Genomic DNA, 16908 nt, shown 5'->3' on the forward strand with positions numbered 1-16908 from the left:
TTTTTTTTTAACTAGGCATAAATACTAGTTAAATTTGAAACTTTACATAATTAGCAACAGGCAGGAGTGATCTGAGATCTGAAAGGTTTCCCAAAAGCATGTCAGCCAGATGTTCAATTGGTGGTAAACACAGCCCCTGAAGCTGGGTATGGCTGGAAATGAAAGTCATTTCACAGTGGTTAGCCAGCTCCCTGCAAGTTTTTCCACTGGAGAGGCCTGGGATACTAGCAAAGTAGCCCAAAGAGAGTTTCTGTGGCCCCTTTACATCATCATCCACTCACATATATCTGGAGAAGGCAAGGAGTAGGCATGAAGGAGTAGGGCAACTCATGGATCCACCAGACTCTCCCCCAATGCCACTTTTACTAGATGCCTTACTAGATGTGCTGATAATGTACATCTAGTGGATAGAGTTTGGGACAATTTGTGTCCAGCTATATTCCACTATACTGTGATTCACATCAGAATGTGGTTCCAGAATATAAATATATGCTACCAGCATCTTTGTTTACTTTGCTGCTTAAGAGGGAGTATCTACAAAAGCGAGTTGCGTGGCTTTAACTCACTTCAAATATATTCTAAGCATCGCTTGACTGAGTCACAATGCCCTCTGGCATGCACAATCTTTATTATTTCCTTGGCCAGACACGGGGCCAGATTCATGGATTGAGAGTTTGTTTTCTAAGCTAAATTGTTCATAGCTAAAGACTGCTTCAGCTCTGAGTCATCACCTCAAATAACTGATTTCTTTCCTTGGGAATGAAAGCAGTGACTTAAATCCATAATTGTCTTCCTCTTCTAACAACTTTTCTCCACCTCATTTCCACACCTTTTTTCCCTCTAAATTTAAACCAAAAAGTAAATCTGGTTTGATTCTCTAAAAGAACACACAGCTGGTGAGATGGTTATTTTGAGGACCAAGTGCACAGGACAAAGGTGGTTGTTGTTGTTAAGTGCTGTCGAGTCAGTTCTGACTCACAGTGACCCTGTATAGGGTTTCCAAGGAGCAAGACAAAGGTTTGTTGTTGTTGTTACATGCAATCAAGTTGGTTCCGATCCATAGCAACACTGCACAGGGTTTCCATGGAGCGATTGGTTATCTTGAACCACTGACCTTGCAGTTCAAACCAACTTTGCAGTCCACACATTAACCCACAGTGCCACAAAAATGTAACAAACCCAAAATGCCCCAGGGCTGCCAGAGCAGCACTCATTCTTCTCATTTCTCATATGCTAGAACTATTCCCCAGGAAATCAGCTACCTGATGTTGCAGAAAACCAGACACAAAAGGAGATCTGGAAGAAAGGGGACCGAATTTCGACATCTTCCCTGTCTCAGAAACCAATACAAGTCAATAAAGCATGCAAGGCATGTGGTCAATGCACAGAGTGGGTTTGCTGAATGGCATGGAGCAGCATTCTGGAGGCCACAGTCGGTTGCAAGGGGAACCAGCTGGCTGAGATGTTCTGCTAGCAAGTTAAACACAGACAGGAAACCGCATGTCTGATACTGGAAAAAAATAATTTGTCTTCCTGCCAGAGTTAGGCATGCAAACCAGAGAAGCTGTTTTCATTTAAAAGATATTCTACAACAATGAAAGAAGAAGGAATGAAACTGTGGCTGTTAAAAGTCTTCTCTTCCCTTCTCCTCTCTTCTCAGGTTAGAAAGCACATGTCTTCATGTTACCAGCTTCCGCCTGCACAGAGCTTTCAGCTCAGCAATGAACGCACTGTGGGTGACAGCCTGCATATGACGCTCTCCTACTTAACCACACATGTTGAACTGTGAGTAAAAAGTGGTTTCTAGAGTCCTAGTTTCTAAGCTAACTAGATAGAACAGATGCATTTACCTGTAGTTCTTGCCTGTCATTCTCCCCCTACCCAGCCAGCAAAGATCTAATGCAGCTTATAGATTTGTTGTTGTTATATGCCACTGAGTCAGTTCCAACTCATAGCCACCCAGAACAAGGTTTTCCAAGGAGCAGCTAGTGGGTTTGAACTGCTGACTTTGAGACTGACATCAGTCCAATGCTTATCCAACCATACCAGGACTCCAACCTATAGACATAGAGAATGAAATAAAATTAAAATAGGAGCTGGGATATCAAGACAAATGTGAAATTCATGCCAATCTCTGGAGCCCCATTTCTTTATAAAACAGAAAGTTGAATGAGTTAATTTCATGGGTTTTATTCTGGCATAAGGAGCTCTGGTAGCGTAGTGGTTACGAATGGGGCTGTGAACTGCAAGGTCAGCAGTTCGAAACTACCAGCTATTGAGCGGGAGAAAAATGAGGCTTTCTGCTCCCCTAAAGATTTACAGACTCGGAAACCTTGTTCAGGGTCAGTATGGGTCGGAACCAACTTGATGGCACGTAACAAATTCTATGACTCTGAAATAGGAAACATCTGAAAGTAGTTAGCATAAGTCCACACATCCACAACTCAATACAGGGCAGCAATTAGCACTGCTATTGTCCTAGGACGGAGCCCTGGTGCCACAGTGGGTTAAGTGTTGGGACTAACTGCAGGTTCAAATTCACCAGCTGGTCTGCAAGAGAAAGATTGCACTGCCTGCTCATGCAAAGACTTACAACCTCAAAAATCCTATACGGCAGATCTAGTCTGTCCTATAGGGTTGCTATAAGTCAGAATGGACTCAACAACAATGGGTGGGTATTGTCCTAGGAGTTCCCACAGCCTGGGCCACTTTGCCAACTTTTCAGTTAAGGAAGAACATGAGTCTCTGGTCTTGCAACCTAATATTTCAAAGTCTGAGCCTAGTCCAATACCATCCATTTTGCTTTCCTGCTAGGACATGATGACTCTCAGTTTCTAGAATAAACAGCTAAAGTCTAAGTTAGGAGAGCAGGAAAGGTGGCCAGTGATGCTCATCTGTGAGCACACATCCCCTGCTCTCTTCTGAGTCAACTTCTTGCCCTCCTTATACTCAATTCCGGTAGATAATCATAACTAACAATAGAGAAATAGATTCATTCAGGACAACTCGTTTTTAATGATGCACCTCCAGGGTTCAAAACAGTATATTTATAGATCCAATTCAGAACAATTTAAAAATGCATCTTGAAAACATTCTGCAATATCTTTTAGCTTTGGGAAATATTAAAGGACAATCCCTCAGATAACTAACAAGAGCATTATAGTTGAAAACAAAGAGGTTTAATGAAAATGTGCCTAACCTTCTCCATACTCTGATCCACATGAGAATACAGTTTGGGGAATATATAAAAAATACTGAAAAATACATTTCACTGAGGAGTTCTGTTACATGAATGAACTGAAAATGATATTAGACTAAATCAAACCTATTGCCGTTAAGTTAATTCCAACTCATAGTGACCTTGTAAGAGCTATCCCATAGGGCTTCCAAGGCTATATACCTTTACAGAAGTAGACTGTCACATCTTTCTCTCATGAAGCACCTTGTCAGTTCCAACCACCGACCTTTCTAGAGTTGACAAGCACTTAACCACCGTGTCACCAGGATTCCTTTAAAAAAGTATATTTATCTCATTTTAAAGCATCATAATAAACAGAGAAAAGTTGTCAAATACTTCATTTTGATTGGATCCGCAATCAACACTCATGAAAGTAACAGTTGAGAAATCAAAGGACACATTGCAATAGGCAAATCTGCTGCACAAGAACTCTTCAAAGTGTTCAAGAGCAACATATCAGTTTGAGGACTAAGGTACCCCTGACCCAAGCCATGATATTTTCCAATAGCTTCATATGCATGTGGAAATTGGACAATGAATAAGGAAGACCATAGAAGAATCAATGAATTTGAATTATGGTGCTCGAGAAGAATATTAAAAGTACCATGCACTGTCAGAAGAACAAACGAATCTGTGTTGGAAGAAGTACAGTCAGAATGCTTCTTAGAAGTCAGAATGGTGAAATTTCATCTCTCACACTTCAGAAACGCTATCAGGAGAGACCAGTCCCTGGAAAAGGACATCATTCTTGGTAGAGAGGAAGAAGTAAAGAAGAAGACCCCCAAGGAAATGGACTGACACAGTGGCTGCAGCAGTGGGCTCAAGAGTAATAACAATTGTGTGGATGGGGCAGGACTAGGCAGTATTTAGTTCTGTTGTGCATAAGGTCACTATAAGTTGGAACTGACTCGATGGTACCTAACAATAACATCTCATTTTAAGACCAGGTTTAAAGTCCATTTGACTAACTCAGCTAGTCAATAGCAAGAAGTTCCAATCCTATCTGAGGTAGTTTACACCAGTGATTCTCATACTTAACTGTGCAAACAAATCACTGAGAACCATGCTGCAATGTAAGATGAGGATGTAATAAGTCTCATGGGGTCCTAAGATTCTGCATTTTTAACAACTTCCTGATGCTGATGATGTATGGGCACTTTGATTTGAGAATCTCATTCATAAAGGTTATGTTCTTTTGCATAGAGTGTTCTCCTTAACCAAGGGGAAAATGCATAAGAAAAGAGGCATGTACTATGTGCCTGCTACTGTGGTGGGCTTTCCCAATCATGTCTTTTAATTCTTACAACAATCCTAAGCAATAGGTACCATTATCATCATCAGTTGGTCAACAGAAGCTCAGCCATTCAAATTGAAGGCCATGTAACCAATGTAAGTTTTCCTCTGGAAAACAGAAGAGGAAATTAATTCATTTGGCCAGAACAGAGCTGTGATTATCCTAATCACTGATCTGAGAGGCACTTTCGAGTCACTCTAGCTTTATTTAGCTGCCTCCTGCTGTGATTCTGAGTCAAAACAGGAACAACATGGCTAATTTGTAATATTAGCCAACGATGTCAGGGATGTGGTTAGCTTTGATTAGAAATCCTAGACTCAGCATGCTACCCTTTCCACTGTGAAGGCATGTGGAGAAAAAGAAAAACTGGGTGAGGCAGAGATTAAAGCAAAACAACCCCCTCCAAACATCTTGTGAGTCCAAAAGATGTCTGAATGCTCTGCTCACACAAAATGGCTAAAACGGAACTATCCTCAATTCTGGAAGAGATACAAGGGTTAAAAAAGACTTATTCACAGTTGTGAGTTGTTATCAAGTCTGTTTCAACTCATAGGAACCCATGTGTGCACAGGAGAACTGTTCTGTAGGTTTACTACACTGTAACCTTTCACAAGCAAATCCAACTTTTTGGCTAGTAGTCTAAAATGTTTAACTCTTTTCACATCCCAAGGACTTCCCTTCCTGCCTTCCAACATATTAATGCCTCAAACCTATAAAACTTTCAAATAATAATAACAGCTAACAATGACTTCTTACTCTGTGGTAAGAAGTCATTGTTAGCTGTTAGTATTATTTGTTTAGCTCTTTACGTGTATTAATTGATTGAATCATCATAACAACCCCACTTCTAATTTTCATTTTATAATATTAGGAAACCGGAGCACGTAGATGTCAGCCAACTGGTCAAGTTGGCAAAGCTAGTAAGTAGAGATTCAACCTTAAGACCAGGAAACCCAGTTGCATCATCACTGGCATCCCCAGGAGGGGTATAGATTGTGCCCCTGACACCAAAATGGGCCCAGAGTCTGAGGTGGCTGTGGAGGAGTGCTTGGGGAGGGGCTGCCAATGCTGCTGCATGACTAGAGTTGGTATCTCCGTCACCAGTGCAGTAACTTGTCACTACCACCACCCTCACCAGCAACCAGTCCGAGTGCAGGTGGACTGGCCATAGCACCCACCACTGGGCGGAGAATAGGGCCTCTACCTTGGACAATGGGAAAAGGCAGGAGCCATGGGGTGGGGGCTGACAGTCTGAGTCACTGCACTGGGTGGACACCAATCGCATTGCCTGTATCTATCACCTACTCTTAACCATTACACTAGACTCTTTCTCTCTTGCCTAAAGTAGCAGACAATCTCCCCATCCCATGTCCAGTACTCTGCAACAAAAAGTGTATTTACTGCACTTGGAGAGTATTTATGGAATGAATGCAACTGAGAATGGTCGTGTTGGATTCTTATAGGCTCAGCCAGAGATCAACAATTACATATTATATTTGTAATATCCTGACCTGAGGGTGAAAGTGAGTATGTCATTCACAAGTAAACAGTGAATTCTGTTACTTCTGGATTCTTTCCCCCTCACATCTTTTGCTCCTATTAGTCCTGCAACCTGGCAGATCTTCTCTGATGGACAGCTGTCACCAGACACCATCAACGACCAATGCAAATCTTCCCTCTTCTAATGGAATCTATACTTTGCTGAGTACAGGAGTAGCATATGAATTTTTTCTGTTTATGAATACAAAGAGAAAGGTGGAGAGAGAGAATGACAGAGAAAGGACTTAAGAAGAGAGGATCAAAAAAAGGGAAAGAGAGAATAAGAGGGAGGGAGGGAGGAAGGCATGAAAACTCGAATAGGTTTGAGTCATATATATTATTGTTATTGCTATTGTCTACTTTGATTCACAGTGACCCCATGTGACAGAGCAGAAACTCCCCGTGGGGTTTGTTGTTGTTTTGTGAAGTGCCGTTGAGTCAATTCCAACCCATAGCGACCCTGTATAGGGTTTCCGAGGAACAACTGGTGAGCTTAAACTGCCGACCTTGCAATTCAAATGGCTTTGCAGTCTGGTGCATTTACCCACAGTGCCACACCAGGACTCCTAGGGTTTACTAGACTGTAATCTCTTCGTGTGACTCTGTAGGATTAAGCACTGGACTGCTAACCACAAGATCGGTGGTTCAAATCCACCAGCCCCTCTTCAGAAACCCTATATTGGGCTGCTGTGAGTTGGAACTGACTCCACAGTACTTAACAACAACAGTCTTTATAGAAGCATATTGCTAGATCTTTATAAATCCTAGCCCTGCCATCCACCAGCTCTTTGATCCTGGACATACTGTGGAATGTCTCTAAGCTTAATTTTCTTGTTCATAATATGAGGAGACTGATAGGGCTCCTCTCAAGGTGTGGCTATAAGGATGAAATAAAGCCGTGCCACGGAAAACAATCTTAGCACTGAATGCTGTTGCTGTTGTTTTCAAGTGCATCAAGTTAGTTCCAACCTATAGGGATCCTGTATAGGGTTTCTGAGGAGCAGCTGCCTATCATTAATGTTAGCACAAAAATGAGAGACCCACATCTATTTTCAATCAATCAATCAATCAATCAATCAATCAATCAATCAATCAATAAAGGCGCTCTGGATGCATAGTAGTTATGAGTCAGGCTGCTAACCTCAAGGTTAGCAGTTCAAAACTACCAGCTGTTCTGCTGGAGAAAGATGAGGCTTTCAGCATCAGTAAAGATTCACAGCCTCAGAAACTCGATGCAGGGTCACTATGAATCAGAACCGACCCTACAGCACATAAAAACCACCACCACCACATCTATAAAAAAAATAAATCTCATCTCTTTCTCATTACTTAAAAAAAAGTGTAAGATGTACATATCAGTATCCATTGTGTGTTTGCTGATCAGAAATCTGGTAACGAGAATAGAATCCTATAAGAAAAATGAAATGGAGTCAAGCATTCCACAGTTTTTGTGTTTGCCATCTTAGCAGACTTGAAGTGCAAAAATAAAAATTGCCTTATGAGTTTTCATTTTTTAGAAGTATCAAATCCCAAAAATGTTGCTTCTTGTATCTGTGTTGCTGTGTGTGTGTGTGTGTGTGTGAGAGAGAGAGAGAGAGAGAGAGAGAGAGAGAGAGAGAGAGAAAGAAAAGCGTTTTAGAAGACTGCAAAGCACTCAGACAGCTGAGTCATCGGGGGTGTGGGGATTCCTGAATACAAAGAGAAATTGCCTTTAAGCTGATTAGCTCACCTTCTAAGGAACAAACTATGAGTCTGATAATGAATAAGAAAGAAAATTGGAATGAAGAGCTATAATTATCACCAAAGTCAAAATGCACTGAAAACTCAAGGGACTGGTATCTCAAGGATGTATAGTAATTGTAAACAAGGATGTACAGTATTGAAGACTAAGGTGCGCCTGACCCAAGCCATGGGATTTTCAATAACCTCATATACATGCGAAAGCTGGACAGTGAATAAGGAAGACCCTAGAAGAATTGATGCTTTTGAGTTATGGTGTTGGAGGAGAATATTGAAAGTGCCACGGGCTGCCAAAAGAACCAATAGATCCATTTTCGAAGAAGTGCAGCCAGAGTGCTCCTTGGAGGCCAAGATGGCCAAACTTCGTCTCTCATACTTCGGACATATTGTCAGGAGGGTCCAGTCGCTGGAGAAGAATAACATGTTTGGTAAGGTGGAGGGTCAGAGGGAAAGAGGAAGACCCCCCAATGAGATGGATTGGCCAAGTGGTAGCATCAATGGACTCAAGCGTGGCAACAGTAGTGAGGTTGACCCAGGATCGGGCAGTGTTTCATTCTGCTGTGCATAAGGTCGCTTGCTATAAGTCACCACCAACTTGATGGCACCTAACAACAACAACATAGTAATACAGGACTTCGAGACAACAATAAAAAGGTATGCAGTGTATTTTTATGTACTGACTGACTTGCTTAGGAGGTGTAAGGGGTTGAGTGAAATACATTGCAAAATAATGTTTATGATACGATCAAATGCTTGCATTGAAAGATGGAAGGAAGGAGAGAAGAGGGGGAGAGAGGGAGGGAGGAAAATTAAATAAGGGAGGAAAGAGAGGAGGAAGATATAAAAAACAGGAATCACTAAGAGATGAATGTACATCTAACAAACCACCAGTATTATCTATGGGGTAGGAAGTGAGGGGAGGAAGGAAATGTACTTTCATTTAAAAATTTGTACACACTTAGATCATGTGACTTTCTGAAAAGGATAAATATTTTTATGATTAACACTTACTGTGTTTTTAAAAAAAACAACAAAAACATAAAAAATAGACTATAGTGTAGTGTGTGTCCCCCTTCAAGCTAACTGAATGTTGAGCTTCAAAGATGGTAGTGAATTTCTAACCTAGTCTTCCCATGGCTTGATGAGTAAAACTTGGCTTATCTTATACGGCCTACATCTCAGTTCTCTCAATTGGGACCAATGTCTACCTTCTAGGAATATTTGCAAGAAATGAGTTAATTCAAAGACAGTGTTTCCCTTGGATCAAAGAAACTTCTTCACATCTCTAGAGGAGCAGTTCCCACACATTGTTGTTGTTGTGAAGTGCTGTCGAGTCAGTTCCAACCCATAGCAACCCTGTATAGGGTTTCCTAGGAGCAGCTGGTGAGCTTGAACTGCCGACCTTGCAGTTCAAAAGGCTTTGCAGTCTGGTGCATTAACCCACAGCGCCACACCAGGACTCCTTCCACACATTAGCTACCCAGAATCTTCTCGAGGACTTTAAAAAGCATAGATGAATGGGACACACCTCACCATTTCTGAATCAGTAGATGAGGGGAGGGCCCTGAGGATCCACATTTTTAGTAAGTTCCTAGGTGATCATGATGCTTTGAAAACTACTGCTGTAAGGGAATCTAGTCATTTATGAGTAATATGGGTCCTAGTGAGCCCAAGTCAATAAGGACCAGAATCAACTGTGGTTATTTGCTGTGCTCACTAGGAGAATAGGTTTCTAATCTACAGTACCCAAGCTCTTCAGCGTCAGCCATAGCATGATGCACTTTATGCAAATGCACACCAGGATACATCAACAGAAATCAACACAAAGACAGGCCCCAGGACCCCTGAGAGAAGAAAACTCACCTTCAGAGAAGATGATGTGGTCATTGCATTCTTCAGCACTACAGGAACATATAAAGAAGGTCTCACCCTGCATTTTTTTCTCTTTCATAAGGCACTTTGAAGAAGCAGAGTCTTCTAGATTAACTCCCTTGAATGCGTGTTGAGGGTCATGGCAAACTGTCTCTAGTGTAATGTTCTTATCATTTTTTCTCCTAGGGTGCAAAGGGTCACAGGGGAAGGGAAGAGAAAGAAAAAGAATAAGTGGATACGACTTCATTTATAAAGCTGATTTTGACAAAGGTAGTTGGTTCCAGTGATCTAACATGAGCAGGCTGCCCTCTAGTCTCTTGTGAAAATTCATTTCAGTTTTCCTTTTACTTATTCTCAGACCTCACTTATGATTATAAGTAGGAGAGCTATCCCTGGGGACTGTCCTTATGGAGAAGTGTACATATTAAGTCTTAAAAAGTCATTAAAGGAGAGGGGCATCGGAGAACAGAAGATTCCTCGGTACTCAGGATTATTTTAAACCTTCCATCCTGAATGTGGACTTCTGGTGTGGTGCTTGCTAAACGATGAGCACTGGATTGTGACCCACAAGGTCAGCAGTTCAAACCTACCAGCTGCTCCTCAGAAACCCTATACAGGGTCGTTATGAGTCGGAACCAACCCAACGGTGCTTAACAATATTCAGAATGTACTGTATCCCTAGTTTATTTGGTAGAACCCAGCTCCCCAAAACCAAGAGCCCACTGACTCATTCATTTTGACTCATTGCAACCCATCGGACAGAACAAAATTGCCTCATAGGGTTTCAAATGCTGTAATCTTTATAGAAACAGATTCCTATATCTATCTCATGCTGGTGGATTTGAACTGCTAACCTGGTCAACAGGTGATCACGTAACTGTACCACCAGGACTCCCTAGACTCAACCTTATGTCTAGCTAACCTCTTCTTAAAAAGCATAAACGGGGAAAGTCTTGTTTCCTCAGCTTTTGCTTGCTGGGTCCCAGGGCACTGTGTGGGGGGTTATATTCCATGTCAGCAGTTGGCTGTCTGAGAAAAAGGGAAGAAACTTCACAGATAAAGAGTTAGTTTCCCATATGCCTGATGCAAACACTTGAGAAAAAAAAAAAAAGAAAGCACGTGGGAAGAAATTGCAGGGTGTTCTTCATATATAATTCAGTAAAACATTTTATATTTACTATCTCTTCACACTGTCATTGGAGCCTAACGTAGCTAACGACTCCTAGAATCTCTCAAGATTCACAGTAAGCCTATAAAACAGAATGGGACTGCCCCAGAGGGCAGGCCCTAATAAATGCTCAGTTGGGTCTAATAGTACAGTGACGCTTTAAAATGATACGATTGATTTTCAATTAATATAATTGAGAAAGCACAAGTAAAATTCTGGCATTCTCAGAAAATCTGGTATCTTTTCTGCCAATTTTCTTCTGCTTTCCTCAAAAACTTGTCATCCTGGATAAAAATGGCCTGACACCTTCCATCTCAGCTCCATCTTTTCTAGATGCAAAGTCCTGTTGTCTTGAATTAGATTCTTTATATCCTGAGGAGGATCCTAAGGAAGGACTGTTGTTGTCAGGTACCCTCAAGCTGGTTATGACTTATAGCAAACCTTGCACAACTGAACGAAATACTCCCTGGTCCTGCACCATCCTCAGTATTGCTGCTACACTTGAGCTGATTGCTGCTACCACTATGTCAAGTCATCTTCTTGAGGTGTTCCTCTACTTCACTGACTTTCCACTTTACCAAGCACGATGTCCTTCTCCAAATAACAGGTCCGTCCAAAGTATGAGAGATGGTCTTGCTATCCTGGCTCCTAAGGATCATTCTGGATGTACTTCTTCCAATATAGATTTATTTGTTCTTCTGGCAGTACATGGTACTTTTAATATTCTTTTCCAATACCATAATTAAAATGTATAGATTATTCTACGGTCTTCCCTATTCATTGTCCAACTTTCACATGCATATGAAGCTATTCAAAATACCATGGCTTGGGTTAGGGGTGCCTTAGTCCTCAGACTGATATCTTTGCTCTTAAACATTTTAAAGAGTTCTTGTGCAGCAGATTTGCCTAATGCAATATATCATTTGATGTCCTGACTGCTGCTTCCTTGAGTACTGACTGTGGATCCAAGCAAAATGCAGTCTTGGCAAACATCAATCTTTCCCCCATTTATCATTATGTTATTTATTGGTTCAATTGTAAGGCTCTTTGTTTTCTTTACACTGAGGTGCAATCTATACTGAAGGCTGTGATCTAATTAGACCTTAAATGATGTGTCTGTTTTGATTAGTTTTAATAGTGGAACCTTCTTATGGGAGGGATTCTGAGTACATACATATATAAGAGCACATATGAGCCAACACACATGCATACTTGCACACTCAATCCCCCACACATACACATAGCTTACTTCAGGGAAAACCAAATATAATTTTGGGTCATACTCAAGTGAGAAAAGGCAATTTTAACTAGTCCCATCTTTTAAGTGCCTAATTCAAGGCTACTAAAGACAACATGTCAATAAGGGGATAAGAAGAATGGTGTGGGTATGGGTGTGGGTGTGGGGTGAGGATGAAATAACCCAACAGGAATTAAGTGGGTGCTATGACATCCAGCCCAGAGACAAGTAGACTCCTTTATGAAGGAGCTCAAATGTTAAGGGTCAGTGGAAACTCCAACCAGCTCAGGAGGAAATAGCCCATGAAAAGGCAGGTCTCTACTGTTCAAGGTAGAATGGCAGCCAATCAGACGCCTAACTATCAGGCAGCAACCAGGGAACTAAATGAAAGTAAAATAGACACCATCACACAACAATGAGGTATAGTTTAAAATCTATCCATTTTTAACCACAGTGCTACTGTGCTTAGTTGGCAAATCTATGGTCATAGTGTAAGGATATTTTCTCCTTTCCCTGGTTGTGTGTGTGTGTGTGTGTGTGTGTGTGTAGGATGGTCACTTTTTGTTTTAAGTACCTAAATGAAGGCATGCTGAATCCTCTATGCTCCCAGGGGGGAAAAATGGTGCCTCTTTCTTGTGAAGCTTCTAGAGACTAAGGAATGGTATATGCTGAGAAGAAACTCAACAATTCCTGAAACTGGGTTAAGTTCCTTAACTGCTTTTTCCACTCACTCCTGCAATAAAGTCCCTTACCAGATAAAGTATCTCTGGATATACTGAGCACAAGAACTAAAGATGCAATGAAATTAATAGAGCCATTCTCAGGTTATTAACGTCTAACTTAAGGACAACTCTTGCCTACCCTTTAATGTTATGTAAATCTACCCTCAGTTTGAAATGACTTGAACCAACCCCTATTGGCAACAAATCCTTCAGCACAATCACCTTCACTTGCTTCACATGCAGCTTTTAAATCATTGGAAAAGCTTTGAGGGTCTTTTCTTTCACTAAAGTAAGGCTAAATAAGAACTGTCTACACTTGTTCTAACTCACCTATAAATGTCAGTTAAAGATTTAAAGACATAGTTAGCAATGGATATTGTTCCTAATCCACGGTTTGCCTGTATACATTTTTTTTTTTTTTTTGGCCTGCAGCATTTATTCTGAGTCATTAAAGAGGTTTTGAATATCCAGTGGACAAAGAACCAAAGTCATGAAACTAATTTAAGTTCGAAAACATTCCCCTTCTTTGGAAAGAACTTTCATTTCTCATGGAATGGATACATAACATACATTAGTTCAATGAATGGCATCAGTGAATGAAACGTTACTAAAAGTGTAAAGTCATGGGAATTACTATCTTGCTAGAGCCTTTCAGTTTCCACACTAGTATGTGTTTTAAACAACCTCCTGTCTTAGTTTTCAGCTTGAGGTTTTGTCACTTCAGTGCAGATAGTTTGGGGGGATGTACCCAGGTGGGATTAAAAGAAGTAGTATAGTGCAGAAGGAGGTGAACCACAATGCAGGTGAACCACAATGTAGGGTGCAAAAAAGAGCTCAGCTGATCTCACTGAAGCTGAGATGGCCCTTTAGACTCAAACTAACTGGAGGTAAAGTTGTCAGGCATTTGTATGCCTTACCCAATAAGTCATGGGATCCTGGCTGCTCCCGAGGAGAGAGCAAACTTGAATGAAGCAGCTCTCTTCAGTAGAAGAGAATTTCCTGAAGGGACTCAGGAGTGAGGTTATAGAAGTCAACATTCCCAACAGCTTAGGGGAGTGAGTACCTTGTAAAGAGAGTCAAATCCATCAGCTGCTCCTCAGAAATCCTATATGAGCTGGAACCAACTTGATGGTACTAAGCAACACACTCCAACTACCAAGGAGGACTTGCCTCCACCAAAACACACAAAAAGAATATCCACTGTACTTACTTTTTATAGGTAGGACATAGTGGAGACAGGGAAGTTTCTTCTTTCCCAAACACTCACTTAATTTTTAAGACCCACAGAGACTTCATTCCAGAGAGACTTGATTTACATTCCCTGAATAATTTGGATTATCATTATGGGTCATGGAAATATATCTTAATTATAAGAACCTCTCTTCTGCAGCAGAAGTAAGCTCTCATACCACATCGGATACTTATGTAATGTTGATCACTGAAGACCAGAACCATGGAAAGAAATATTGAGGTCATCTTGTCTTGAGTCTCAATCTTTCCTGCACTATCTGTCACAGAAGTCATCCAGCCTCTACTGAACTTATCTGACTCCTATAGAGATGACAGTCTCCCCACGACTGGGAAACTATGATCATGAAAAATGTCAGACTTATACTGAATACAAGTCTGCTCTGTATACATTTTATGAATCTGCTTCTACCCTTCAGTGTTATACAGCACAAGTTTATTATATTTTCCCCCTGAAGCCCTTCGAATGTCTCTCACCAGGACTTATGTCCTCTATTTACTAGGTTAACCATGTCTAATTGCCTCAGCCATCCCTCAAAGGGCACGTTTTCTAAACCTCTAATCACACTGATTTTTTTTTTTCTCTGAACCGACTTTGTCAAAATCTTTTCTTCAAAAGCATTGCCAGATCTGGACATAAATGATGTTGGCAGGTACAGCAAGCTGTCCTGACAGATCTTTGTTGTTAGCATTCCTTTAGTTCTTAAGAAACCAGTTGATCTGCTGATATGTACAGAAATCTCCAAGGTTCTCAGATCTATTATTAAGGCTAACTCTGCGTGGTCTAGAGAAAGTCTCAAAAGACTCATTCCTCACCTCCCCCAAAATGTAGGAAAATATTTCGGTTTACATTCTTGTTTGCCAAGTGGACAAGAGATACACAGGTTAATTTAGCTGATAAATTAATACAATATCAGAATAGCCCTATAAAATGTTATAACCTATTAATATGCCAAAAGAGATGAATTTACACATTTGTGTAAAACTGGGAGTATTAATGATCTCTATTTTTCTTTCAGCTTTTGCTCAAGTACCCAAGTCATAACTATGTATTAATCAAATGATCCATGAATACCCATTGAGTATGTATGAATAACTACATTAGATATGTGCATGTGCATGTCTGTCTGTCTATCTATTGGAGACTAGAAAATCAAAGAGAGAAAGAAGAGAATCCATTCAAAGAGGAGACAGTGGTAATATAGGTCATATACAACCATGACTTCTGGCTAAGAAACGAGTTAGTTTTCTGGTTCCCCAAGTGCCTTCCCTTTTGTGGCCCATGCTTCCCTTTTCCAAAAGCCACCTTTCATCTCTCCTTCCACATGAGAGAACTGAAATTGCCTCAGAAGAAAAAGCTCCATGGTGCTGCTTCAAGTGAGACAGATGGGACACTCTACTTCCATAAAGATTTACAGCCTTGGAAATCCTAAAAGGCGTTTTTACTCTGCCACATGGTTATGAGTTGGAATCAAGTGGAAGGCAATGGGTTGGGGCTTTTGTGTTATTGGTAGTGTCACTATAGGGTACTGACCAGGTGCCAGTAAATGCCAGTAAGTTGCAGGGAAGGGTCCCCAAATTTATTATGTTGTTGTTGTTGTCAGGTGCCATCGAGTCAGAACCGACTCATAGCGACCCCATGCACAGCAGAATGAAACAATGTCCGATCCTGGGCCAACCTCACTACCACTGCCACACTTGACACCATCAATGATGCCACCTGGCTGATCCATCTCGTTGGAGGTCTTCCTCTTTTTCTCTGACCCTCCATCTTACCCAGCATGACATCCTTCTCCAGCAACTGTTCCCTCCTGACAATATGTCCAAAGTATGAGAGACGGATCTTAGCCATCCTGGCCTCCAAGGAGCACTCTGGCTACACTTCTTCCAACACAGATCTATTGGTTCTTTTGGCAGCCCATGGCACTTTCAGTATTCTCCTCCAACACCACAACTCAAAGGCATCAATGCTTCTATGATCTTCCTTATTCACTGTCCAGCTTTTGCATCCATATGAGGTTATTGAAAATACCATGGCCTGGGTCAGGCGCACCTTAGTCCTCAAGCTTACATCTCTGCTCTTCAACACTTTCAAAGTTCCTGTGCAGCAGATTTGCCCAATGCAATACGTCGTCTGATATCTTGACTGCTGCTTCCACGAGTGTTGAGAGTTGATCCAAGAAGAATAACGTCCTATAACTATTATAAGATCATCTTACATACTGCCATATACACACATATGTTGTTGTTAAGTTTCGTTGAGTTGGTTCCGACCCATAGCAACCCTCTAGAGGGTTTCCAAGTAGCAACTGGTGAGCTTGAACCACCAATCTTGTAGTTCAAACCGACTAAACACACATATACATACATACAAATAGGTGTGTGTGTATGAATATACCTGGAAAGTTACATTTAGTAATTCAAAAAGAGGTAGTCTAAGGGAAGAAAAAGATGTGATAGGTATTTGTGCTGAGGGAATGGAGATACATAGATTTCGTCTTAAAAGCACACATTTAAGAAGGGAAGAAGAAAGATCTCTTAAAAGGCAATCTTACCATACAGCCACACAGACTTCATAAGGTTTCTCACAGATGGCTGTGATGCTACAGTTGCTCATGCAAGACTTTTGGTTGTCACAGGTGGAAAGTTTCTCGTCACAAAATTTACACAGTTGCGGAAACTTGATTGCACCATTGCTGTCCGTGACCATCATGTCATCATTAACTGGGGTGAAGAGAAAATACATTAAAAACATTATTCAACTGTCAGGGAGCCTACCAATGAATTACTGATGATGCTATACAGTCTCAAATAAAATAGATGTCATGAAAATGTATACAGAGAAAACAA

General features: G+C 41.0%; 1 protein-coding gene across 1 annotated transcript in view; it reads right to left on the reverse strand.

Annotated features, from left to right (window-relative positions):
* Positions 1–16908, reverse strand: part of LOC102819221 (TGF-beta receptor type-2-like) — a 101897-nt gene that overhangs the window by 39034 nt on the left and 45955 nt on the right. Inside the window, 2 exon segments of the mRNA XM_006851595.1 lie at positions 9675–9865; positions 16614–16782. Of these exon segments, the coding sequence (XP_006851657.1) occupies positions 9675–9865; positions 16614–16782 (360 nt within the window).

This window comes from Chrysochloris asiatica, unplaced genomic scaffold (genome assembly GCF_000296735.1).
Source record: "Chrysochloris asiatica unplaced genomic scaffold, ChrAsi1.0 scaffold00030, whole genome shotgun sequence".
Lineage (NCBI taxonomy): Eukaryota > Metazoa > Chordata > Mammalia > Afrosoricida > Chrysochloridae > Chrysochloris > Chrysochloris asiatica.